This window comes from Crocodylus siamensis, chromosome 8 (assembly GCF_052110815.1).
Source record: "Crocodylus siamensis isolate JL-2025a chromosome 8, ASM5211081v1, whole genome shotgun sequence".
Lineage (NCBI taxonomy): Eukaryota > Metazoa > Chordata > Crocodylia > Crocodylidae > Crocodylus > Crocodylus siamensis.
The window spans coordinates 68,332,176-68,357,308 of NC_143402.1; the positions used below are offsets into that span (position 1 = coordinate 68,332,176).

The 25,133-nt window shown below is 48.9% G+C and overlaps 1 protein-coding gene across 2 annotated transcripts in view; it reads right to left on the minus strand.

The window, feature by feature from the left end:
• Nucleotides 1-232: 232 nt before the first annotated feature.
• RAB37 (RAB37, member RAS oncogene family) overlaps nucleotides 233-25,133 on the minus strand; it is a 51,736-nt gene continuing 26,835 nt past the window's right edge. The window contains exons 2-9 of one of the 2 annotated variants that reach the window (XM_090059852.1): nucleotides 24,046-24,156; nucleotides 6,476-6,517; nucleotides 5,718-5,784; nucleotides 5,519-5,571; nucleotides 3,934-3,999; nucleotides 2,948-3,004; nucleotides 1,961-2,037; nucleotides 233-801 (exon numbers count right to left, since the gene is read on the minus strand). In XM_090059852.1, the coding sequence (XP_089915978.1) occupies nucleotides 696-801; nucleotides 1,961-2,037; nucleotides 2,948-3,004; nucleotides 3,934-3,999; nucleotides 5,519-5,571; nucleotides 5,718-5,784; nucleotides 6,476-6,517; nucleotides 24,046-24,156 (579 nt within the window). In that variant the 3' untranslated portion in view covers nucleotides 233-695. Of the gene's footprint in view, nucleotides 802-1,960; nucleotides 2,038-2,947; nucleotides 3,005-3,933; nucleotides 4,000-5,518; nucleotides 5,572-5,717; nucleotides 5,785-6,475; nucleotides 6,518-11,770; nucleotides 11,882-24,045; nucleotides 24,157-25,133 lie in introns of those variants that run through there. The other variant, XM_090059851.1, reaches the window with a different exon arrangement.

A 25,133-nucleotide genomic window follows, 5' to 3' on the forward strand; every position in this document is an offset into this window, starting at 1 on the left:
ATGAAAAAGTCTCCTGTTCGTCTTCCTTTAGCAGGGAAACTTCACATCCTAATGCAAGGAAGAGAGAAGGCTTTTCTTGCCTCCTTGACTGCTATGGCCCGCTCTCTTGTTGGACTCTAGGGGAACCAGTGAGAAGCTTGATTCCAGGCAGGAGAGATGCTACCACTGACCTAGTCCAATCTAGACAGGTAGTCGTCGAAGCAAGTTCTGCCTAGTCTTGAGAGCTGTGGGACACCAGCCAGGCTGCCATGTTGACCTGGCCCAGTTCAAGAGAGAGGCTGGGCCTTACTTAGTCTGAGACTGAAGAAGCCCAGCCATGATTCCTGGAGGCCTGGGTAAGCAGCCAAGGCTCCCGTGAGCCACTCCAGAGCAGCAGGGCTGAGACGCACCCAACCCAGTGTGGACGCTTCAGTAAGATTCACCATAGCTGGTGGAACCACAACTGGTATTTATTTGGCCTTATAATAACTTCCCCTCTCGCGCACACACACAGATGCACGCAAACTCACACGCACACTCATGCTCCCCTCTTTTGGTAGGTTTGCCTGCCTCTTATTTGGAAACTATTACCAGGATTTGGTTAGAGGTTGTTCTGGAGGGCAGGGCTCCAGCCACTGTCTTGTGCAGTTCTTACTGTCCCAGGTGCCTGGGTCACCCTTCTGCACCTGTGTTCTGCCCCGGCAGTCTCCTCTCTCTCATATGAAGGCACAGCAGCTGGACTTCTTCTTTTGTGACTCTATGTAGTCATGAATCTGAAACCTGGGCTCATCCGGCTGCTGCACTGCTCTTTCCTTGAGCTCTCTGAAAGAAACACACCTGCCATTAGCAAAGCTGCTGCATCCCCCTGTCTTCGAAGGAAGGAAGGGGTAGGGATTGCTTTCTATCATCTCTGTGTAACCTCCATCTCCCATGTAACATGAGGCAGTGCCAAGGCAATTCACAGGCCTAAGGCTGGACTGTCACAAATTAACTCTAGGCTGGAACGTGTCATCATGGCCTGGGAGCAGAGCAAAGGCGGCCAGGAACCAGCTGGAGTCAGCAGAACGATGCTGATTCCCACCCGAGCTAAGAGCTCTCGGGGATCTTGCTGCCTTCTCATCTCACTCTATAGGGACAAATCTTAGTGTGAGACTTTGTCCACAGGAACCACAGTACTGGAGCAAAGCAGTTGCCTACGCAAACCTCCTGACCTCACGTAATGGCAAATGCTTCAAAGGAAAGTGTAGAACCTAGTTATGGGCCTGCCTTAACGAATCACCCTATTTGCCTATGCCCTCAAATAAGACACGCACCTTGTTCTGGGAAGGCAGAAGAAAAAGAGATTTTTTTTCAGAGTCTTCCCTGCCCTAGCACTGGTCCACCCAGGGCTGCATGAAGTGCAGGCAGAGTCCTGTCATCAGCATCGCTCCATCTCCCTGCTGCTTGGTCAATTTGGCAGCAGCTGTGGGAGGGTTAAACCCATAGCTGACAAAACAGCAGGGACTTTGCCTCTGCTTCTAGCGACTGGGCAAAATACCATGAAACAACTTCATTTAAGCACAGCTCCCTGCCACTGTTTCAGCTTCCCCCTGCCTTCATTCCAACATGCAAATCCATTTTTGTGTCAGACACGCACCCCAATTCTGGATGGCTGATTTTGGGGGGGCAAATCTGCATGTATGTGGTATGTCAATAAATACTGTAACTTTAAACCACTTCTCTGAAACTGGGAAATACTGCAAACACAGGCCGTTAAGCATCTTGGCTGTGATGACACAGCAAGTTTATAAGACAGGGTCTCTGAACCACCAAGTTCCCTCTTCTAACCACTGACTGACACTTCCTCTTTCAAGATGTGGCCTTTCTAATCCCCTAGGAGCATGGGTTGCCATCTCAGTGCTTACACGTTAAAGTGCTGCCCTTAGTGCAAGAAGGCAGTCGTGAGATTGGAAGCCGCTCTCTGAGAACTGCAGCTACTCACTTGGCAATGGCCAGAAAGGCCAGCTCCACGTTCATCCCAGTCTTGGCACTGGTCTCCATGAAAGGCACTCCATACTCCTGCAAAGAGGATGTGGCATCATGAGCAGCTGGACTGGACTGCCCGATACTGCCACCACCAACACTCCTACAGCTCCCTTTCTCCTCTGAAACACCCTTTGCCAAACAGGCCAGAAAGAACCTGGCAACCTCCAAGGATAGTAGAGCAGTTTCCTTAGACATGGACCTTAAAGGAGGGCCTGCCCAGCCCCCTGTGATGGAGCAGTGAAAGAGAGGTATAAGCAAGAAGGGGCAGCACTATGCACAGCTGGCTTGGAAGAGCCAGCATTGGAGAAGGTGGGGAGCAGGAAAGAGACCCCTTAGAGGTATGGGAGGAGACAGGTGTCTGGGATGAGGATGGAAGGTCCCATCTTGAGATCTTCAGAGCAGGCGGCTCACACCTTGGTGGCACCTTTTTTAATCTTAGCCCAGATACTCTCTGACTACTCTCTTGCTTTTTCTGACCTCAGCAGGCCCAGAGCTGAGCCTCCTGCCACTCCACAAGTGCAGTTCTCATTCTTCAGTATGCTCCAACCTTATTCCCCCACCTCCCAGCCCTCTCTCCACCCATTTACATTCTCCTTAGTCCCCAAAATCCAACTGCAGGCCCCACCTCATGGCCCACATCCTCCCTGCTCTGCCTTCCACCCTCTACCTTCACATCTGATGTTTCTCTCCCCTTCAGTCCAGACAACTCATACAGGCTGGTTAAGGCTGCAAACAAGGTACTTGTAGCTGGGCTGACTGATGTGATCAGTGTCTCATTGAAGCAGTCCTGTGAGCCCAGGCTGTGCCATTTTTAAATCCCTTAGTTGAGGTCTATTCAGTACAGGACAGGAGCTTGCAGCCAATATGGAACTGAGGATATCGAAGGCAGACAGCAGATACCTTCTGCAAGGAAAGAGCCCGCAACCCCCACAGTGAGGCTCACCCTGGCTAGTGTCTCTCCATCCTCTGTCCTGACAACTCTTTCGCTGCTCACATCTGCCTGCAAACAAAGGGATATAGTTACTGCAGCTGGAGACTTCCCAGCCAGCCTTGCCCCAGAAAAATTACTTTAGGATCTATACAAGGAACCCAAGGACTCAGGTTGCCATCTGCCGGCTGCAGCTGGCACTGAGACATCCAACAGGAACTTCAGCGCTTTTTAACAGCTTGTCACGTTCCCCTAGGAACTTCCAGTCCCAGGCAAACACCCGCGTGTCTTCAAGGGACGGGTATGGGCAAGCGCTCTGAGCACAGCAGTGGGAGCTAGAGGCTCAGGAATTATGTTGCCAGCTCATCTGCTGACTCTTTCTGCAGCATTAGACATATCCCATGTTCTCCAACATGGGGATAATGACACTGCCTTGCACAGAGCTAGGGGATAGTTAGCTTGGGAAGATGAAGAGCATTATACAAGCGTGCTAACTGATCCAGTTTGAGTATTGACAGAATTGTAAATGGCCCAAGGATCTGGGTTTGGGGCAAGAAGGCACATCCAGTGCCAGCTCTTGAAACAGTGGATCCCAAAGTCTGGCCCCAGTGACATTGCGTCCTATCTCCACATTGCGGAATGGCTGAGTTGCACCTAATACCAGGATTTCAGGGGAAAACTATGAGGACCCTTCAAAGGGGAAGTTGGTGATGCTGGAAAGCACAGAAGCTTGGACAATATCCTGCACGGTTGGAGCCAATTATACATCATCAGCAGGTGAAGGCCTTGTTCTTCCCAGTAGAAAAGAGGACAGGCAAACCCTCCATTAGAAAGTGCCAGTGGACAAAAGACACACTGGGAAGTCCATCCACATGTCCAATCCAAACACTTACAATTTGGGACATTGTTAACCTGCATGAAGAAGAAACGGTGCAAAAAAAGGGGCAAAGAAGCTGTCCTCTGAGCAAGCTCTCAGTAACCCGACAGGAAGCAACACGTACCTTATTGCCTAACAACATAATGACCACATCCTTTTGGGCATATTCATATATCTCTGAGAGCCAGGCCTGCAAGAGAGGAAGAGGTCACATGGTGTCCAAGATGAGCAGCACAGACAAGAAGGTTTTTGTGCAACAGCAAGTGCATGGGAGAGGAGGTGGAGGAGGACAAATCTGCCAAGAAATCATTACTGTCTGGCAAAAAACCCGCATCTGGTCAAAATTTCCCAACCCCACCCTAGCCACCAGGCACCTTTGTAATGGGTTGTCCCTGAATGAACACCCTGTGGAGTCTGCTGCTCTGTACTTTTAGGTTTCCAAGTTTGCCATGCAGCATGGGACAGAGGCAGCTACACCTTTGTGACCTGGTTTCAGCATGGTGCCAGCTACCAGTATGGATGTGGTCCATTTCTTCCAGACCCTTGTGACTCAACAGCACATTTCACCTCCATTCAGTGCAGTTGCATTACCATTGTAATGGGTGGTGACTAGATAATAACCTACTGCTGTTACTAGCCAGCAGAATTCGTCTATCAGCTCAGGTGGAAGAGATTCAGTGTTGAAGAGCTTAAGGTTGGTCCTGACTGTCAACTCCTGAGAAGAACACCTCAGTGATTTCAATAGGAGTTTTAATGAGCTTGGCTTTCTGTACGATTGGTTCCAGTATTTTAAGATCTGGACTCAAAGCACACCTATTTTCTCAGGCCCCTTTGACTAAGGCAAAGCTCATGCATTGTACCTTAATGCAGAAGCAACTGGCCAGGCAGGGAAGTGATGACTTGGTGTAGCCAAGTGCCAAGCACTAGGGTAGCTCCCAGTTCTCACAGATGGCCAAGGATAGTGGAGACTCATGCTGGACACTGTCTCAGCCCTAGGATTCAGGTTAAAGGATCACCCCATCACAAAAGACAGGCAGTGAGAAGGAAGGGCAGTACAAAAGCAGACAGTCATCTCAGGGCCCATGACACTGTGTCAAAATAGACCTTTCCAGTTCTCCATCTAAACCAGGAAAAACTGATTCCAGTTGAATAAAAATGGCCATTTTTCAGGGCAGTGTTTACATTTTTTTGGTGAAAAAAAAAGTTTTCATTTTGAGCTGGCTCAAACTAAGACAATTAAGTTAGTTTTCAGATGACTGAATCTTTCATCCCCTTCCCTTTATGACATTTAGGGTAATTTCAAAATGAAAAATCACTACATTGACTTCTTTTTAACACCCACCTCTCCTCTCCAGCTGCAGATAAAACCACTCACCAAATTTCACCCCAGTTCTGGTACCCGTAAAGCTAATTTTTTAAAAATTAATTTAGTGTTTGCCAACAATGTTGCCCAGCCCTACCCTAGCATGGCTGTTCTGGGGAAGGAGTTGCTTGGTTTGATGGCTGTCAAAGGAGTTGACATGTTGAGGTGTCACATGTTTAGAACCAACAGGTTCTCTCTTTGGGTCTTGGAGTCTGTCCATCCAGTACCCAGAAAGTGGCCTGGATGAGGGGGACAACCAGGGAGTGAAGGTCTATTATGAACCCTCTTTGGGAGTTTCCGGGCAGAGCAGTTATACCCCTGAGGCTGCTGGTCAATGGATACTCACTCGTATATTGTCAAAGGACATTTTGCTGGTGATGTCATACAGGAGGAGCAAGGCTGGAAGGAAAACGAGAGAAACAAAGTGGGGGGTTTAATAACTATTTTGCTCCTAGGCATTACTTGCAAAGCAGCTCCACTAAATCTGTGGATTCCCGTTCCCATCTGACCCCAAATGGGCAACACGAATCCACCCAAAGACCTACCCTGAGCATCTCTGTAGTAGGCGTGGGTCACGCTACGGAATCGCTCCTGCCCTGCGGTGTCCCAGATCTGCAAAGAAATAGCCCCTGTGAAAAACTAGGGGAGAAGCCTCACTGCAGCCCATTTCATCTCCAGCTTCCAAATCCCAGCAGCGTGCCAGCATTAGAGAACAAGAGAAGGCAAGAAACTTGAGTCAGTGCAAGGGGGCCACTGTTGGTCCCTTCTGCCCTCAGTGTGCTAGGGTGTTTCCAAGCTATAATCAATGGCATTTGGAGGTCTGGACTGAAAGGAATTGAGGCCACAGCAAGATGATGGCTGTGAGTTCCTGGGGGCATGTGAGGCAAACGCTGGAAGCACTATGCTAAGAAGGGCTGTAGTGAAGCACAATACACTGCACTATTCTCTGCATACACTACACTCTGAGGGGATAGAGCATCTTGTGGTACGGGGCACTGATACACTGTCACAAGGGAGTTTCTCAGCATGCCCAATGCTCCAGCCTCCTGGGGTATGGCCCACGTAGCGCGGGTGTGCTATGCTCTATTGCAGTGCTCCCTAGGACAGTCCTTTCATTCTGCAGACCCCCACATAGTCTTCCCCAGGGATGTTCCCTTCCTTCCTACCAGGACCTTAGCAAAGAGAGATGCATGGAAAAAAAAGATAAAGGCCACTTACTGGCCTCCTGGTTGTCTAGACACTCAGTGCCAGGGGTTGAACTCTGCAGCATGACCATCAATTCCTCACCAACTCCCTGACTCACCTGCAATTTCACCTTCACGTCATCTACTGTCACCACTTTGTTCTGTAAGAGAAAAGAAAGTCATGCTGAGTAAGGGATAAGCTGGCTGTGCTCCCTTGTGGGTTGTAGCATCCCCATGGATCACCTTGACTCCTACTACTCCAGTCCGCTGGTTCTGGAGGGTGTGAATGCTGGAATCAAAGCCTACAGACCAAGGGGAGAAGACATAAGCAGACCTTGCCTGAGTCTGTCTCTGAAGCAGCAGCAGGAAAAGTCAAGGCCTTCTACTCAAGGGCTCCTATCCCTTACAAGATTCCAGGGAAACTCATTCGCATGGTGGTCAGGCAGATGGCACTTGGCTTGGCCTTCCCTCCAGGAGGCATGTCACCTGAACTGGAATTTTCCAGGTAGGGAAACATCCAGCTGGAGAGATTAGGAGCTTCTGCTGGTGCTGATATTCAGATATTACAATCACGAGCACCTGGCAGATCCTATAGGTTAGGCACATTGGTCACAGAAGCAGAGACTGACATGCAGAAAAAAAGCCTTAACCCCCCTGCACTCCCCCATAACATGTATTGTTACATGTCTTCTTAACCCCCATTCAGAGCTCCAGGACCAAGATTAAAAAAGCAGTAATGGGTGTTTATTAGCAGTATCCCCACAGCTTGCCCTCGCCCTGTGGAAACAATCCCCCAAGCTGCGATGTGCTTCTTTCTTGAGGGATCTGATGCTCAGCCTGTCACAGAAACACCCAGTTCCACAACACAGGTGGTTTCATGGCCCAGACACATTTATGGGCTGCTGTGACAGCTAAAGCTGAGCAGCATATAAGGCCAAGACTGGGAACTGACTCTGCCTCTCCATCTGCATACGCTGGACACATCATTGCAAGTGCAATAGGGGTCCTTCTCCAATTTAGCAGGGAGATGAAACAGGGATGGGCAATGCAAAGACAGGACAAAGTCACTGACAACAAGAAAGTACCTTTACTCCACACAGATACAGACCACAGCACCAGAAGGACATCCCCCACAGTACACTACTAAACCCAGAGCTCCAGAACGCACAACCCTGCATGAGAAGTAGTTACACCCCCACATCTGCATTGCAGCTGGGGCAGGGTGAAGCAACTTGGACAAATTAAACAAATGGACCATTGCCCAAAGCTTGAGCTGAAACTCATTTGAGAGAGTACAGGCCGTCGGACATTTCTGGTTCATTTCTGTGTCTTTCAAACCCCCAGCGTATCTCACAAGTACAGGCTGCTACTGACCCAAATGGACCATCATTTTGTTCCATCTCTGGACAGCAGGGTGCAAAGAGGCTCTGGCAATACAAATATAGCCATCTTCTTAGAAGCAATTCTTGGTTAAAGTCCAGCTCAATCCTGTTGGCTCAAAAAGTTCAGATAATGAGAGAATAAAGCCCCAAGCTTTGGATTTCTTTGGTTCACACCTCTATAGTTCCTCAGGCTCTCTCCTCATTCCTGTATGCCTACCCAAGCCTCATACAATGTATTTCTGAGGGACATATTTTCCCATGTAAGAACAGATTGTGAACCCAGTGGACCTCAATTCAAAGGACTAGGTCCCAGCTTACACCAGTGTAACAGGATCAGGCCCCAAATACAAGAAGGCTGTAAATATATGATGGGGAGAAGGGAACCCACTCATCCCAGGACAGCAAGAACTGAGCCCAATTTGGTTCCATCTTGCCCTTAGTCTAATGCATTTTCAGCATCTATATTCCCTAGGCAGAGTGCCCTGTGAATACTCTAGGTAAGACAGACAGGTGCTTTCCACAGCTGCAGCAGGGCCACTGGTTCAAGGACCTCCTGCATTTGGGTCACAGCTGCGATCCCCAAATTACATCTGCTAACCCAAACACTGGGGGAATAGGGAAGGGAATTAAGAGACCCCCCCCCCACACACACACACACCCATCCCCACTGTTCCCCCACTGGACCTCTTTTCGGTAGCAAATAGCAATTCCAATAATAAAAGAAGGAAGAAGTTTGATTAGACTATATTGGGTGTGTGTGGGTGGGGGTTGGAAATCTCAATATTGACACAAATGTAGTTTCACTAATAAAATCATCATTTACTCTTCTATCAGCAGATCATTACAGTGTTGCCTGCATCTTTCAGTGACTTTAAGAGATATTGGCAATTACTTTCCTAGCTGCAGTATAAAACACCTATTTAATTACTTGAGATGCTCAGGCTAATTAAAGAATTCTAAGGGGTCTTTGCTTTCTGTCACCCATGGATGAGTTTGAAATGTCAGAAGACGTAACACCACTGGCCACAAATCACCCAAATGCCTTCACACAGACCTGAAAAGGCAGGCTCTATCCCTTCTTGGATATTCTTTGTTATTTTCTTTTAGGTGGTGTTTTCAAGTGTATAGTTCATCTGCTTATTAAAATCTGTGCTTTGAATCACATGCTTAATAGAAGTCTTCAATCGCACATTTTAAATGGTGACTTGTAAAGTTAGGAACCAATTAGCCAACAGTCAACCACTAGAAAAAGTATCAATTGGAAGAATAAGATCCTCTGTATAAGGCTAGGAACATACATTACATTTGTTCCTGGACAAGTTGTGCCCGGGTTTGTTCCAGAACAGAAATGCCCCGAGATTGGCATGCACACACATCTAATCAGGATTTAGTGAGTGTGCTGAATGCACTGTGCTTTTTCCCATTGATTCAATGATGCAACCCTGGGATAACCATTGCACTTTACAATGTCCTGGGATAAACTGTTAGTACTTCTTATCTTGTCCAGGATTTAACAATGGGCATGGGTATTTGAACTACTGCACTTTGTCCTGGGGGAAAATGTTTTCTCTCAGGACAAATGCAACATCTGTTTATAGCCTAAGATACCAGTTTGGTCTAGTCATGATCTTTATTCCTTAGAACAAGCTTGCCAGATATTTATGTTTCAAAAGATTTTGGAAGAGCAAAGGGATGTGTTTTTCAGAGCCACAGACTGTGACATAAAACGAGCCTCTTACATTTGCTTCATGAGAAAATATCTCTAATTTAAACCTGCTCAAAAGGTGCTAAAGATTGTCTTACTGAAAGTGTTTTATCTCACAAACATTGGCAAGCCAGCAGACCTTGATGGATGCAAAATGGTCTGCAGAAAATGTCAGCCATGTAAACCTTTTATTGCTTCTTCTGTGCCTGAGATAACAAGTCTCGCTTGAGATACATGCTTGCAAGTACTGTATCTCTTTGTACCTCCCATCACATAACAGCTTTCTGATCCCTTGTTACATAAGACAGTTTGTGGAAAATACAGGAAGGACATTTGATACAATTGGATCCAAAAACAAGCACCCATTCAAGTGTAAAAATATTGATATTAATTGGGGAAGTAAGTATTTGACAATGCTTAAGCAACTTTCTTATCAACCTCAGGAAAAGAAGAGACATCTCTCCGCAGCTTGTTAAGAAGAGGAAACAACTTCTTTTTCTGTTTATTCAAGATTAAAAACTCCCTTTAAGAATTACAGTAAAGAAAAGACCATTTTGAGAGTTGGAAGATTTTTACAGCAACAGTGTTTGGACTTCAGTTATTTGAAACAGAATTTCAGCTCTTATTATGTCCTCAGGAAACCAAAAGGATCTCTCTGAGGATGGACTCGGTAAAAGAAAAAAGTTAAAATTATACTCAGAGAATTTCCCACCACAACACAAAAGATCACTTGATTTATGCCTCATATACATTAACCAGACTGCACAGCAATATCTTTAGCAATATCTTGGATAAGAGCTGCCTGTGAAGGTGAGAGCCAGTCAGCTAATTCCAAACCCAGTAAAGCAGGAAAGAGCTGAGTTTTCCTCCTTCCACAAAGTTATGGGAAGACAGAACTATAAAAACCTCTCCAAGCTGAACAAGCAAGTCTGTATCTCTGCTCCCCGCTCAGCTTTCCAGCACTCATCATGGTTCATTACTTGTGCAAGCAAGAAGCAACCAGACAGCCAAGAACAACACAGTGTCAAGAGGAAGCAACCTTTTTGGGTTCAGGTAACAGCACCACCAGATTTCAACAGGTGATGGCGACACATGTGTACAGCATGGCCAAGGCTTTTACATTGAAAGCCTTCTTCTAAAGATTTTAATGGAGTACCGCAGTTGTAATGTAGGGCACTGAGAGCTTCTCCAATTAAATGCTGGGCATTTTGGCCACCTATTCTGAGAAGGAAACATGAGCTAACCCTTAGTAAACAAAACATGGTAGTGGGATTAGAGATACTCACCACTTCACTGATTTGCCAGTCTCAAAACAACTCCTTAAATGGTATCTCACCATTAATTAACTTAAATGCATTCTTTGGTTTCACAAGACTGGGCTGAAATGACTCATCTTTGCCCACTGAGAAACTATTTAAGATGTGCAAGGGACCCATCAGCAGGACTCTCCAATCCTTAAAGCAACATCTCTGCCCACCTAATCTGCTTTAGTTATCCAACAGGATGGGGATGGGCTTTTCTCTGTGGCTGCAAGGGACAGGATGAGGAGCAATGGCCTCAAACTGCAGCAGAGGAAATTTAGGTTGGAGAGTAGGAAACACGTTCTGACTCTGAGGGTGGTCGAGCACTGGAAGAGGCACCTGGAGATGTTGTTGAATCTCCATCCTTGGACATTTTCAAGAGCAGGTTGGCCAGACATTTGACTGGGCTGGTTAGTCAGGGATGATCCGGCCTTGGGCTGGGGGCTAGACTAAATGACCTCATCAGGTCCTTTCCCACCATCATTTCTTATGATCCTAGGACACACTACTAATTTAAGGAATAAGGTCCTTTGGGTCCTCTCTATAGATGAAATCTATTCTTGTAGCATTATCATCTCTATTAAGGCTCTGCATAGAGTCACACAGGAGGAATTGGAAGCAATGCAACCATTATCAAGTGTTTTGTTTTTAATTCTTTGCTCCCCTTCTTTATTAATAAATCAAGCACAATGAATGTGGTAATTAGTTTCCTTGTCTTTCACTGTGATGACCATGCAGCAGAGCAAAAACCCCGACCAGTCTAAAGCAGCTGTGGTCCCTAAATTGGCTTTGAGAGAGAGAGACATATGTCGAGTGTCCACTCTTACCATATCTTATTAGTCTAGACTATCAATTTTGGTAATTTTTACAGTAAAATTCAACTGCTCAAGACCACCTCTTCACACCTCTGCTCCATTCACTGATGATCGGGGTAGAGGATGAGGTGGGGTGGGGACTATTTCACTCTCCTGCCCTGAGCTGGTGTGAGGGGCTCTCCCACAGTGCAGAAAGCTGCAGCAGTCTCACCCGGAAGTCTATGCCGACAGTAGCTATGAATGTCCCAGAGAGGAAGGCCCCGTCCTTGAACTGCACCAGGAAGCAGGTTTTCCCCACGCCTGAATCTCCAAGCAGCATCACCTACAACACGGGGGGCAAATACTCATTAATAGGGCCAGGGGAAGGGCAGGAGTAGGGGGACAAGCCATGACCTGAGCTGACCTGAAATCATGGTGGGGGTAGGCCTGTGAGGAGGGCACTGATCTGGGTGGTTGGTGGCATTGTCAAGCACAGCGCGTGGTCCCAAGGTTTTGTGCAAGCTATTAACTTCCTTTTCTCTTCGAGCTCCCTCCACTTCTCCATCTGGGTCAGTCCCACACCTAAGAACGCTGCCCTGCAGCTTAAGCCTCACATTTCACTTCTCTTAAATTGGCCTCTTAACCACGGGGTGGCATTTCTCTGTAGGACAGCATCAAGGTAGGCTGAAGAAGGCACAGGGGTCAAAGGAGGATGAGAGAGATGAGGGATGGACAGGACAGCTGCAAGACACTGCAGACCCCACCCAGCTCAGCCTTCCTCCCCAGCTTAGTTTGGGCTTGTTCCCCAGGCAGGGCAACGTTTCTGGGGCAGCAAGCAGCTCTCTGAAACTCTCCCCTCCATGATCCATTGCAAATCTCTAATGCCAGTGACCACTACAGTCAAAGTGGTCACCAGCCTGAGGCTCTTGTTGTTGCTCCCCATGGCACTCAGCCACAAAACCATGTAGCCCAGCCTCACAGAGCTTCCAGCTGGCATCCAGACCCGGCAACCTCTGACTCTGGGGGGGAGCAGGGACAGAGAAGCCAAGTTGGGTGGAACAAGGTAATAAGAAGGAAAGGAAACAAGTCAGGAACAGGAGAGGAGGGAGTGCAAATGGGCGGAAGCTGCCAGCGGAGATTCACCAGAAAGAAGTTGCTGCAAGGGGGTCTCCCATCTGACCACAATGCTGTTATCTAGCAGGAAATGTGGCATTTCTCCTTTAAAGCAGCTACCACTGAATCCCTGCTACCACCAACAGTTTGGGAGAAGGCTAGGGGCACCGTGCTGCCACAAAGTGGTTTCTGTTTCAAGGCTTTCTTCATCTTCCAGGAAAGTCTTCTTAAGGTCCCAGTATGAATACATCTGTAGAAATACCCAAGGATAGACCTCTTTCCTCCACCTAGACCCCAGGCTTCTTAGTGGGATTGCAAGCCAGACTATTGCCAAGCCAGTCCTATCTCAAAGCATGGCTCATTCTTCCTTTCCCCTTTATCCAGGTCCCCATAGGACAAAGAACACGAAGCACACAGCACAGTCAGAAAACAACCGTGCCCATTACATCCTAAGCAAACTCTACCAGGCTCAGGCTTTCTACCCACTTCTACCTCCACCCATTGCTGACACCAAAGCAAACACCCAGCAAACTGCCCACTCCCCCTAAGCAAACAGACCTCAGAGCTCAGGTCTGGGGATTGAACTGGCACCTCTGAATCCACTTGGACACTGGACAGAGCAAAGCAAAGACCAGTATTTTTACTGCCAGCAAATTACAGTTCTCTCCAGCTGCTTTGAAATAATTGCAATTTCTTAGCTGCCACTGGGTAATAATTCATTGGACATATCAACAGCCTCATCCCATGTATAACAAAAAAACCCCAAAAAGCAAAGGAGCTGCAACAAGATGAACAAGGATCCTGGCAAAGGAGCCGTAACAAGTGAAACACCCTATGAGCTTACTTTCAGAGGTGCTTAGTCGGGGTTGCAGCTGCTCAGAGCTTCAGGAAAAAAAACCCTTGAACTATTGTGCTAGACTAGACCAGTGGTACTCAACCTTTTTAGGCTCAAGACACCCTTTCAAACATGCCAGCTCTTAGCTTCCACTCCTTTCTTGACTATGGAAAAAATAATAGAGCATTTTCCCTGTTGAAAAGACAGTCAGGTCAGAAGTAGGTCAGAATGTTTGTGAAGTAAAAGATTCCTGTTTGCAATCTCTGGGTTTATCTTGTGACTCATGTGCAGGTGCTTGCACACTTAACAATGTTAATATATCTTGATATTAGCAAGGCTTTTGATACGGGCTCCCACAGCATTCTTGCAAGCCAGCTAAGGAACTGTGGGTTGGATGAATGACCTGTAAGGTAGGTAGAAAGCTGGATGAATCATTGGGCTCAGTGGGTAGTCATCAGTGGCTCAAGGTCTAGTCGGCAGCTGGTATCAAGTGACGTGCCCCAGGGTTTGGTTCTGGGGCCAGTTTTGTTCAATATCTTCATTAATGATCTGGAAAATGAGATGGATTGCACCTTCAGCAAGCTCACGGGTGACATCAAGCTGGGGGATGTAGTAGGTATGCTGGAGGATAGGGCTTGGATTCAGAGTGACCTGGACAAACTGGGGGATTGGGCCAAAACAAATCTCATGAGGTTCAACAAGGACAAGTACAAAATCCTGCACTTAGAATGGAAGGATCCCATGCACCGCTACAGGCTTGGGACCAACTGGCCAAGCAGCAGCTCTGCAGAAAGGACCTGGGGGTTGCAGTGGACAGTAAGCTGAATATGAGCCAGCAGTGTGCCTTTGTTGCCAAGAAGGCTAATGGCATCCTGGGCTGCATTGGTAGGAGTGTTGCCAGCAGATCGAGGGAAGTGATTATTCCCCTCTATTCTGCACTGGTGAGGCCACATCTGAAGCATTGTGTCCAGTTTTGGGTGCCTCACTACCGAAAGGATATGGAAAAGTTGGAGAGAGTCCAGCAGGCAGCAACAAAAATGGTTAGGGAGTTGGGCGGCATAACTTAGGAGGACAGGCCGAGGGAACTGGGCTTATTTCGTCTGCAGAAGAGACTGAGAAGGAATCTGATAGCCACCTTTAACTCCCTGAGGGGGGCGTTACAAAGAGGCTGGAGCTGGTCCGTTCTCAGTGGTGACAGATGATGGAACAAGGAGCAATGGGCTCAGGTTGCAGCAGGGGAGGTTTAAATTGGATATTAGGAAAAACTCATTCACTCGGAGGGTGGTGAAACACTGGAGCAAGTCACCCAGAGCAGTGGTGGCATCTCCATCCTTGGAGGTTTTTAAGACCTGGCTAGACTAAGCCCTGGCTGGTATGATCTAGCTGGGGGTGGTCCTGCTTTGAGCAGGGGGTTGGACTAGATGTGACCTCCTGAGGTCCCCTCCAACCCTCATTTTCTCCGATTCTAATACTGCGTGGCCCCTCACAATATCCTTAATAGGCCCATATCACCCTGGATGCGAATCATTGTTCTAGACAGTCCTCCGCAGAGACATGTAAAAAACAGGTCTGGTGGCAACTGTGAGGAAAAAGAGAAGGAAGGAGCTGAGTTTTTTTGCTGATCTAATGAGAGCTAAGCAGGGTTTTGGGCCACCCAAATAATCCTTCTCCACAAGTGAATTCAGATCAAAGCTCCCTATAACATACACCTGAATGGAGACAGGCTTTGGGATCAGCACTTAGCATTGCCTCTAGAGAAGATTTTGAAACTTAAAAAAGAAAAAATCTCCCCTTTCTGAACCCTCAAAAAAAGAATGAGAAATGCAGGAGCTGGAAAAAGAAGGACTAAAGTAGCTCAGGAAAGAAAGGAGACCAAAGAGGGTGCTCTGAATAACCAAACTACACTGTTTTACCTCTTTCAGTCACCACAGATGAGAAGGAAGGTAGAACAGATCATTAAGTAGTCAGGAATACAGTTGGGCTGTAAAGCATCCACAAGCACTACCCTTCTCTGAGTCCCACCGTGAGCTTGGGCAAGCCATGTAGGCTCAGAACATCGAAGTTTTTAGGTGCCTAAAGAAAGCTTAGGTACCTTGGGTTCATTGAGGACCTTGGCATCAGTCTCCCTGACCCTCGCTTGCACCCATACAATGGGAGTTGCAGCCACTTCCGCCTCAAGGGGCACATCACAGCCTGCACATTGACCATGCTGGGAAGGACTGGGTCGAGTGGGTGCATTTGGGCAAAGCAAGCACAGAGCAGAGACATTTCTCTTCCCCCTTTGCCATGCAGCGGTCCCAGGCTGGCTGCCATGAAAACACAGCAAGGCTCAGAAAGCGAAAGGAAAGCGTGAAGCCCACATCACACCCGCCTGCGCTCAGCTCAGTTCAGGGGTCCTCTGGCCACTTTGGTCATGTATACCCCAGTCAGCAACACGTCGCGGCGATACTCCCTTCCCTTGAGGACCCCTTTTTGGCCAGGAAGAGAGATCCTTGAGAACAGGTCCAGGCGCACCAGAGAGCTGGGGGCCACTGCTGGAGGGGGAGAGAGAGAGGCGTCCTTCCCTCCACGTCCCTTCCTCTGCCCCTTGCACGTGCCCTTGCGGGAAGGGGAGCGGGGGCTGGAGCATCCCGCTCGGCCAGGAGGAGGTCGGGGGCAGGGGCAGCCCGAGGGGGGCCCGGTGCCGGGCGGCGGGCGGGCGCGGGGCTGGGCCGACGGCGGTCCCCTCACCCCAGGCCGGCTCCCACCTTGCAGGCGAGGTCGCAGGGCTGCCGGGGAGCCCGAGCCCCGGCCCCGGCCCCGGCCCGGCTGCTCATGCTGCGGCGCCCGGGCAGGAACTGCGAGCGGAGCGGCCCCGCCCCGCCCCGCCCCGCCCCGCGGCCGTTAGCGCGGCCCCCCGCGCCCGCCCCGCGCCCGCGCCCGCGCCCCCCCGAGCCGGCGCCGCCGCCGGGCCGCAGCCTGGTGCTTTAGTGGCATCCTGCCCCGCGGACTGGCAGACAAGGAGGGGGAGGGCACAGCTCTGCTCCCCCCCGCCCCCGCTAAATCATCCCAGCCAACTCTTTGGTCTTCACACCCCTCAGGGATGGAGATCCGGCGCCCTCTTAGTGACCATCATGGGTCATCCTGATGTCCAGCCGCAGCCCCGTCATCTGCCCCCCCGGGGAAACGCCCGGCTCCGTCCTCTTTCGCCTCAGGGAGTTGACGGCGGCTGGCGCGTCCCCCTCAGGCTTGCCTTCCGCGGAGTGAATAAGCCCAGTCCCCTCAGGCTCTCCTCAGCCCGTGCGCCAGCCCCGAGCCGTTTCCGTTGCCCTCCGCTGGGCTCTTTCCCGCTTTTTCATGGCTTTTCTTAGCGGGGCCCAGTGGTGGCACTTCTAGACACGCACGCTGCTGGCATCCCGCACTGACGGGAGGGATCGCCCTCGCCTTCGTGGGCCGCTGTCTTCCTCCGGCGGCGAGGCCGGTGGGACGCGTAAGCACCAGCTTCTCCGGCGGAGTGCTCTCTCTCTGAGGGAGGAGCGGCATTACCGCACTTTTACACTCAGAGGACTTGGCCGGATGGAGGGCTTGTGCATCAACTGAGGTCTGCGTGGCCCTCCTCCACTTTCCTTAATTGCTCTGTGGTAGTCCGCTGGGATTGATGCTTTAAGGGTGATGGAGTAGATTTACTTCATCTTTCCTGCATTCCTTGGTAAAGGAAGCTTCCTGGAAGCGGTGGGATGAAAAGGCTGAGAGAAGAGATGGTCTCAGGTTGGCTCACCTCTCCTCTCTCACCCCAGGCATCGCTCGGGTAGGTGGAAGAGACACAAAGTTTGGCTTAAATTCCTGGTTAGACCCTTCTCTCCATTCATATAAGCCCTGGCTAATATAGACACTGGAAAAAATTTGCCAAGGTATTCAAGGCAACCTGAGGAACGGCAACTGATGCCCAAAAGCTTGTCCAACAGCTCTTCCAACTATACAGTCAGTTTGATAAAAACTATTGCAACAAGCCTGGCCTTTTGACATTTCTTAGACGGTCCTGGCTACAACAACACACCAACCTGGACACTGCAACATCCAGGGCATTAATTAGGATACTCCGGCAGTCAAGAGGTTATCATCCCTGGCAGATGTATATTATGGAGACACAGGAGACTTCTGGGACTTGGCTGAGTGGCACCGAGTTAGCTGGTTCGCCTGAGAAGATCTCAGGCGACAACAACCGTAGCAAGGTGGGACAGCTGAACCCAAGCTGTAGCACCACCAGCCTCTTTTAATGGACAGCCTCATGCCCCATTACTGTGGTCTCAGGGGAGATCTGCAAGCCCAGACATCAGTCTGAGTAGCCCTGTGCTAATTAAACATGGTTTGTTAGGAGGCTGCTAACCCAACCCACGTTTGAGAGTGTCTCTCCTGATAATACTGTTTGTTGCATTTGGCTGGGGAAAGACGATGTGGGGAAATGTACCTTTAAGAGGCTCTCAAACGAGCTAGCTGGCACTGCTAACGGTGTTGCACAGAGGCTTATGTTACAAAAGGCCAATTAGCTAGAACTCAGACAACAAAATGAAGCAAATCCCTGGCTCGGAGCAATTACTGGCACCAGAGAGATGTCAGGGAAAGGCTTTGCTTTTACAGCCAGTTAACAGCCTCTGAGAAATCCAGCACTTTGATTCACAGAAAGATCTCTGGGAAAAGATGCCAAAAGCGTCTTTGAAACAGATGCTCTGCTCCATCACTCCCAATCCCCTTCCCTGTGGCCTTCATCCCTTGTCTGCTCTCTTTTTAGCCTATGTATTTTGGGGGTACAAGCTGCCTCTTCCTGCACGTTTCTACTGGACTTAATGCCATGGAGATCCCCTCCTGTTGGATGCTACTGCAACACAGACAACTTGAATGTGTTTGGCTGCTGAGGAGATCATCACAGTGGAGTGAAAGACCACACACAATCTCTAGCAGTCTTGGGCAGGGTTCACGCATCTTCACCATTTGCTAATCTCCGGACCAGGCTGCCTACATTGAAGCACTTACTGCTAATCAGTCCAACTGCCCCCTAGTCGGCCAGGAGGAGGTCTTCTCCCTTCTCTCCTCCTTCTGTAAGTGCCCTGGCTACCACAGATTGAGGAACAGAGTAAAAAATCTGCCAAGACATTTAAACTCAAGAGGGTAAATACAATCCTACAATGCCCTGTGGGTCTTATTCATGTTTCACCTAATCTGTGCTAATCCAGAGAATGAGCATAAAAGGCGTGTTGCCCTGAGCAGCAGCCTGTAAGAGCCAGGAGTTCCTCCTATGTTAATGGACAACAGAGGCTTAAGTTATTCGAGCAATCTCCGTTGCTAATCCATTCCAGGTGGGGTTCTTGGTAGGCAATCCTGATAATTATTATAGTTAATGCACAGGCCCATGGCACCTGGGCCTAGGGGCCATTGCTAATCAGGGACCCCGGAGAGCACCAGGGGCAGCATGGCCCAGACAGACATCCTGGCCATGGGCATCTGGGGTCGGCAACTCATGCCTCCTCCCCTCTGGCCAGGGGCTAGGGGCCAGTGAGGGGCTCCCTGTGGGAGGTGACAGCTTCCCAGGGCTGTCTGCTGCCAGGAAGCCCCATAGACAGCCCTTCCTGCTCCCTGCCATGGCCGCTGGCACCAGCACTACTAGGACAGGATGGGACAGCCCCATCCCACCCTGCCTGGGCCAGAGCTCCTGCCCCCTCCCCATCCCCCAAGCTGGCCTAGGCCCTGGCCCTTGCCTGGTGGGGGGCCTCCAATTTCCTGTTTGCCCAGACCACCAATAAATTTTAATCAGTCACTGAGTACAGGCCTACAAGATAATAGCACTGGCATTTTCTCAAATAGGGCCAGATCCTGCAAAGGAATAAACTGTTGTCGCTCTGTATAACGCATTGGGGGATCTAGCCCATAATCTGGAGGACAGATTCCACTCTCAGGGCCATGGGCACACTTATGGAGTAACACTAATCAGGTGTGAATCCATCTGCCGCAGAGTGGTTGACAGAAGCAAGACCAGAATCAGGGCGTGTTTCCAGGCTGCAGTGTTTGGCTTTTGCTGGTCTGCAGACTAATGACACATGCAAACGCAGGAGGTGAGATGGCAGAGATACGCCCCACAAAAGTGTTTCTGGGCTTCCCCTTCTCTCCGAATCCTTCCTGGTCAAACCAAGAGTTTTTTTCTCCCCACTTCAGGATGGGAGCACAGTTTGGGAACCTGTATTTCCAGTTTCCATAAGCATGCCATAAAATAAGCACAGGGAATGCGTGGTCAGGAAACCGCATACAGCTTATATTGCAATCTTCAAAAGGAGACTGAACGCACACCTTGCTGGGGTTACTTGACCCCAGCAGTCTTTCCTGCCCAGAGCAGGGGGGCTGGACCTGATGATCTCACAAGATCCCTTCCAGCCCTAAACTTCTGTGAATTAGTGAATTTGTGAATCTGCGTTCAAAACTCTGAAGTGACTAAAAGCACTCCATGGGTGCTCTACTGAGGGAGATATACTGCTGCCTGGAAAGATCACTGCTTCCACAATCTGACCTGCCTTCCTAGTGAACAGGTTACTCTTCAGTTTTTTGCCCTGAGCCACTGTTGCTGTTTAACACCTGCCATGTTCTACCCCAGAGATGGCCAGGTTTCCAAAGTAAGGGGGGATTATATCTCAGAGATGGCAAATCCTGGCCTTAGGGGCAGGCTCCATACTGAGCATGGGGAAGAGGCCCAATCAGAGCAGTATGGGATCTAGGAGGGGTGAACATGTACATGCAATACAGCGCATGTAAACAGATTAGGGGGGTGGCCATGTCTCCCTGAAATCAACAGGCTAGTCCTCCTTCCCAGAGGTAGGAAGGAATTCTGTCCTGCTCATCTCTAGCAGGAGCATGAAGGCTTCTGGCTTTCCCACAAGTTTTGCCCCTATAACACAGAGCAGGGTTTGTCTCTAGGCTTGTGAAAAAGCAAATTGAGCTCTTCAGAGGAAAGGTGCTGTCAGCATTGCTGTGGGGAAAAGGCAGCCTAGTGCACTCTCCTCAGCAAGGAGGGGAATGGCAGGCACCGTCTGTAGCAGAGCAGACCCACCGTAGGAAAGATGTATAGAAATAGGCCTGAACCCAGAGCCCTGGATCTGACCCCTGGGACCTCAGGAGAAGTATGGGCCTAAGTTCAGATTTAAGCAACAAAGCCCATCTCTGTGATGATTTTATCTGAATCCAGCCATCTCTGGATTTTGGGGCAGCTGGCACCAGGTGGGAAGTTCTTTAGTCTGATGCCCTGCCAATGCTGCTTTGGTAGGTAGCAGAATAGCAGAGCCACAAGGCAGACTTCCCTTCTCACTAGCATCAGGGAAAATAAGCTGGACAGGAATATGACTGAAACCCCAAACTCCTTTCTCGTCTCCCTAGAAAGCAGTCAGCAAACCAGTCACTGATTTTGGGTAGGTCCCTGACAGTGACACAAGAGGGCACTCACACTCCATTTAGCATTCCCTGCACTCAGCTCATCCTTCATCCCAGGGACTCTTCTGACCAGAAGTTTGATCATAGCCAATTAAGATTTATTTATCTGGTTTCTCAGCCCAAGTGGAGAAGGAAATCCCTGTTATTAATTGCTACCCAACACAGAGACACCAGCCTGAGCCTCAGGCTCCCCTCAGGGGGGTAGAAAAGAGAATGAGATGAGATTAGAGTTGGCAGAGGTGATACACTCACTGCGCCTTCAAACGGAACCGAGGCAATTGAGGCTTCCAGGTGCTTGATAGAAATGTCCACAGCCTGTTGGCTCAAGGGATTAAGCATGTGTAGCAGGAAATAGCCTCGTGCTGGTAAGGCCAGTAGAGAAGCAGCTGCCAGATATGTGCAGTCACGCACCTGTCCACAGGGACACAGAACTGGACCCCAGAAAAGTGAACTTCAACCCTTTGCAAAGCTGGTTTCTAATTCAAGGGGAATGAGCTGCCTGTGTGCTTCTGACTCCCAGAGCTCCTGGGTTCCACACTGACATGAGGCTGTCTCCATGCACGAGCTGTCCCAGAGAATGCCATTTCCCTTAGGCCCCTGTGGCATATTACATATATTATGCAATTAACTTGTGAGTCATGCAATAAATTCAGACAGGCCACACATGCAAAGTAATTATCATGCTATAAAAATGTCCTTCCAGGTATAAAAAGGACCAACTGGCTACAGAGTTAGTGCTTGAAAATGTGTAACAACTTTATAGCTGGTTTCTATCTGGCTTTAATTTGAATGTGTGGCAGGGCCCTTAGTGAGGGTGGAAGGGTTTTCTTCTTCCTGTTCAGAGCACGTGAAAGCAAGACGTCCCAAATGCATACAACCAGGCCACAGGTTTGCAAAGTGGAAGCAGCTTCATGGTATGTAAAGGAGACTGTGGAATGTCCCTCCAAAGCCCTCTCAGCTGATGACATTTTTGGGAGTCTCATGGCCTTCTAAATATGGTCCAGGCAGCCTGATCTGGCATCTGTGGGTATGTCTACACATGCCTTAATGCGTTTTAGTTAATGCATGTTAAATCTGGTACCTTTGTTGTGAAGTACAAGGAAAACATGCACTAGCCTGTCTTAATGCACATTAACTAAAAAGTACAGGGCACTTTTACACGTGCTCTGGGGGTGGGGGGGCAGTTTAATTAGAATGGGTCTGAGAGCCACTCTAATTAAAGCATCACAGCATTGTGTGTATCAGCATTCCTGCACTTCAAAATGGTGGCAGGGAGCATTTGAACTGAAGCTTGCTCAACAAGCTTTAGTTCAAGTGCTCCCTGCCACCATTTTGAAGCATGGGGTGCTGATACATGAGACACAGGAGACTGCTGGAGTGCAATAATTACCATACTCCAGCAGACTCGATTAGTCATATGGTAATTATTGCTCTCGGTTAATCGAGTCTGCTCCAACACTCTGTAATTACAGAGCATCAGAACAACCCTACAGCACATCTATAGGCACCCACAGTTTTTAAGTGATGCTTAAGGTGCATTAGCCTATTTTAATGCACATTAGCCAAATAGCACTTTTTTTAGTGACACTTTAATGTACATTAAAATAGGCTAATGTGCATTAAAGTGCATGTGTCAATGCACCCTGTGGTAGCACAAGGCCTGCAGAGCTGGACCAAGGATTCCCAAAGATTTTACATGGCAACAAAGCTCATAAATATGCTCACAAACTTCAGTACAAACCCACAGGGCCAGACCTGCACAAAACTTCTTCATCCAGGGCTGTTGCTGAGAGCACCCAGCATGTATGTTTGCACAGCTGTCCAGGAAAGACACAGGCTGGGTTGCGAGCTGCTTGAGGTTACCAAAGCAGCCCAGAGCAACTGGAATGCACTGTTACCTCTGACTCAGTTTGCTCCTATAGCAGCATCCAACGGGGAGGTAGAAGTCTGGAGAACATACAATGTTTCTGGCATGGAGTCACCCATGGTGGAAGACCAATGGATCTACCAGAGAGCAGAATTAGGCACACTGCATCCCTCTATAAATGCTGATGCATGTACATTAGAGGAGTTCTTGGAAGCAGATTTGACAGTTAAATATGTGGCTAAAAATTCTACAATGGCCTCATATGTGTTCTGCTTTTGTACACTTCCGTTTTTGTCTCCAATTATTTTTGGTCATTGTCAGCTCTGAGGTGATTTTTGCTGACTTGAAACTCACAGCTAGGTTTTGAGCTGCGTGGGAGAGGTGACCTAGTCCAGTTATCGCCAGTTTCAAGTTTATACCTTGTTAACTAAAGAAGGAATGAACTCAGCACATCACATAGAGGCAGTTTGGAGTGGGGAAAACCTGCTGAGAGAGTTTAAGGAAACAGCAAAAGAGGCAGAACAGCAGAAGTGGATTTTAAGAAGCACGTGGCCCTCAGAAAAAGCTCTTGCTTTTTTATCACTCTATTGAGCAACTTCATCACACCAGTTTATTGAATGGTATTGCCACACACACTATACGGTCTGATTGTCCACTACCAGCGTTCCCATCCTCACCACCTATGTATCCCTTCTTTAAACAGATAGACAGGGGAATGGGTTAATATAATACGCATGTCTTTCAGGTTTCACTGGTGGCACTGAGATCCATAAATTCTCCAGAAGGAAACCCTTTTGTCTGCATTTCATGGACTCCAGCTAAGAGTCAGAACGCTAATCTGATCCACCTGCATGCTTTCCTTCTCGCTTTCACTTGACTGCTCAGAGACTCAGGGTTCATCATGTCCCTCTTGGATTTGGCTTCATCTGTCTTCAAAGAGGTCACCCCTGCAAGGGCAAAAAGGATAAGTAGGAAAACCCAAAATCCGGGCTTAATTTGGAGCATGGAATGCCCCTATGACTAATGAGTGATTTAAATACTGTGCAGTACTGACGTCACTCGTGTGAGCTGTGTTTATGACCATCCTTGGACTTGGATGCTACCATTATGACAACATACGGCAAATCCCATATTCTTTTTTTTTTTTTTAAAAGCAGAGCCCCTTCCACAAATAACCCCACTCAGCTACCATGAGTATTTCTGGGCATGCTTACAATGGAGTAACCAAAGAGCCAGCCCTTACCGTGAATCCAATGCCTACGGTGGCAGAAAAAGATCCTGGAATGAACTTGCCCTGATCAAACTGGACCAGCAGTGATGTCTTCCCCACGCCGCTGTCTCCAAGCAAGATAGTCTGCAAGAATCAAAGCATCCTAGGGTGAGGATGTGATCTGGGAAGCTGAACTGACACGGGTTGGCTGGGAACCTCTAGTCCTCTCTGATGCATAGCACCCCTTCAAGCTGCATGGTGAAGATGGCAAGGAGAGGCTCCTAGGATCTGGGCCCTAAGGGTACACCTGCATCCTGCATGGAAAAGCCAGAGGATAAAACCCAGGTCCTGGGATGCCCTCCCCAGCATGGAAATGCATCACTGGGCTAGAGAGCCAGGCGCACTTCTGCGTGCTCTCTATCTGGCTCCATGAGCCTTGTTCTTCCTGGCCCAGCTTCAACAAAATTGTCCTCAGCCCTAGTTTGCATGCTCTCTGGCTGAGAAGGGTTGAGAGCTCAGGTCAGGAGCCCCTGAGGGCACCAGTCATATGCTGATCTTTCTTACAGTTATATGGAGCTTTGTGAAAACCCAACCACATCCTGGCTTTTCAGGAACCAGAGCTATTCCACAGCTCTGACAACCAAGTGGCTGCCCCTGCTCACAGGTCAGGCTGTCAACGGAGAAGTTCAGGTCAGCTTCCTCTTCCCTTCCTCGTCTCAGGGCATGGGCATGACCTTGCTTTTCTCTGGTTTCTTGATTTTTCAGTAAGTTTGGAAAGGACAGAGTTAGCACACTGTGCCGATCCCACCAAGACAGAGCGAGCCATTAGCAACGATAATTGGATGCAAGGCCCCTGCTGAGGAACATCCTACAAAGAAAAAGTGTATTACATGTAGAGACAGCTGCATAGTCCCATGGGCCCCATCCTAGGAGGCGCCTGCAACTCTTACCTCCCGATTGAGAGCAGGAGTCAAGGATGCCTAGGGTCCGGAAAGGCTGGACCCTTCGGCAGAAGCAGTTTGCTCTGAAGTGGGGCAGCATCATTTCAAATGCATTGCTTCTGCTTTGCTCCCAGCCCTGTTGTGTTTGCTTCTCCCATCCTGGTCTGCAGCCCATAAGCC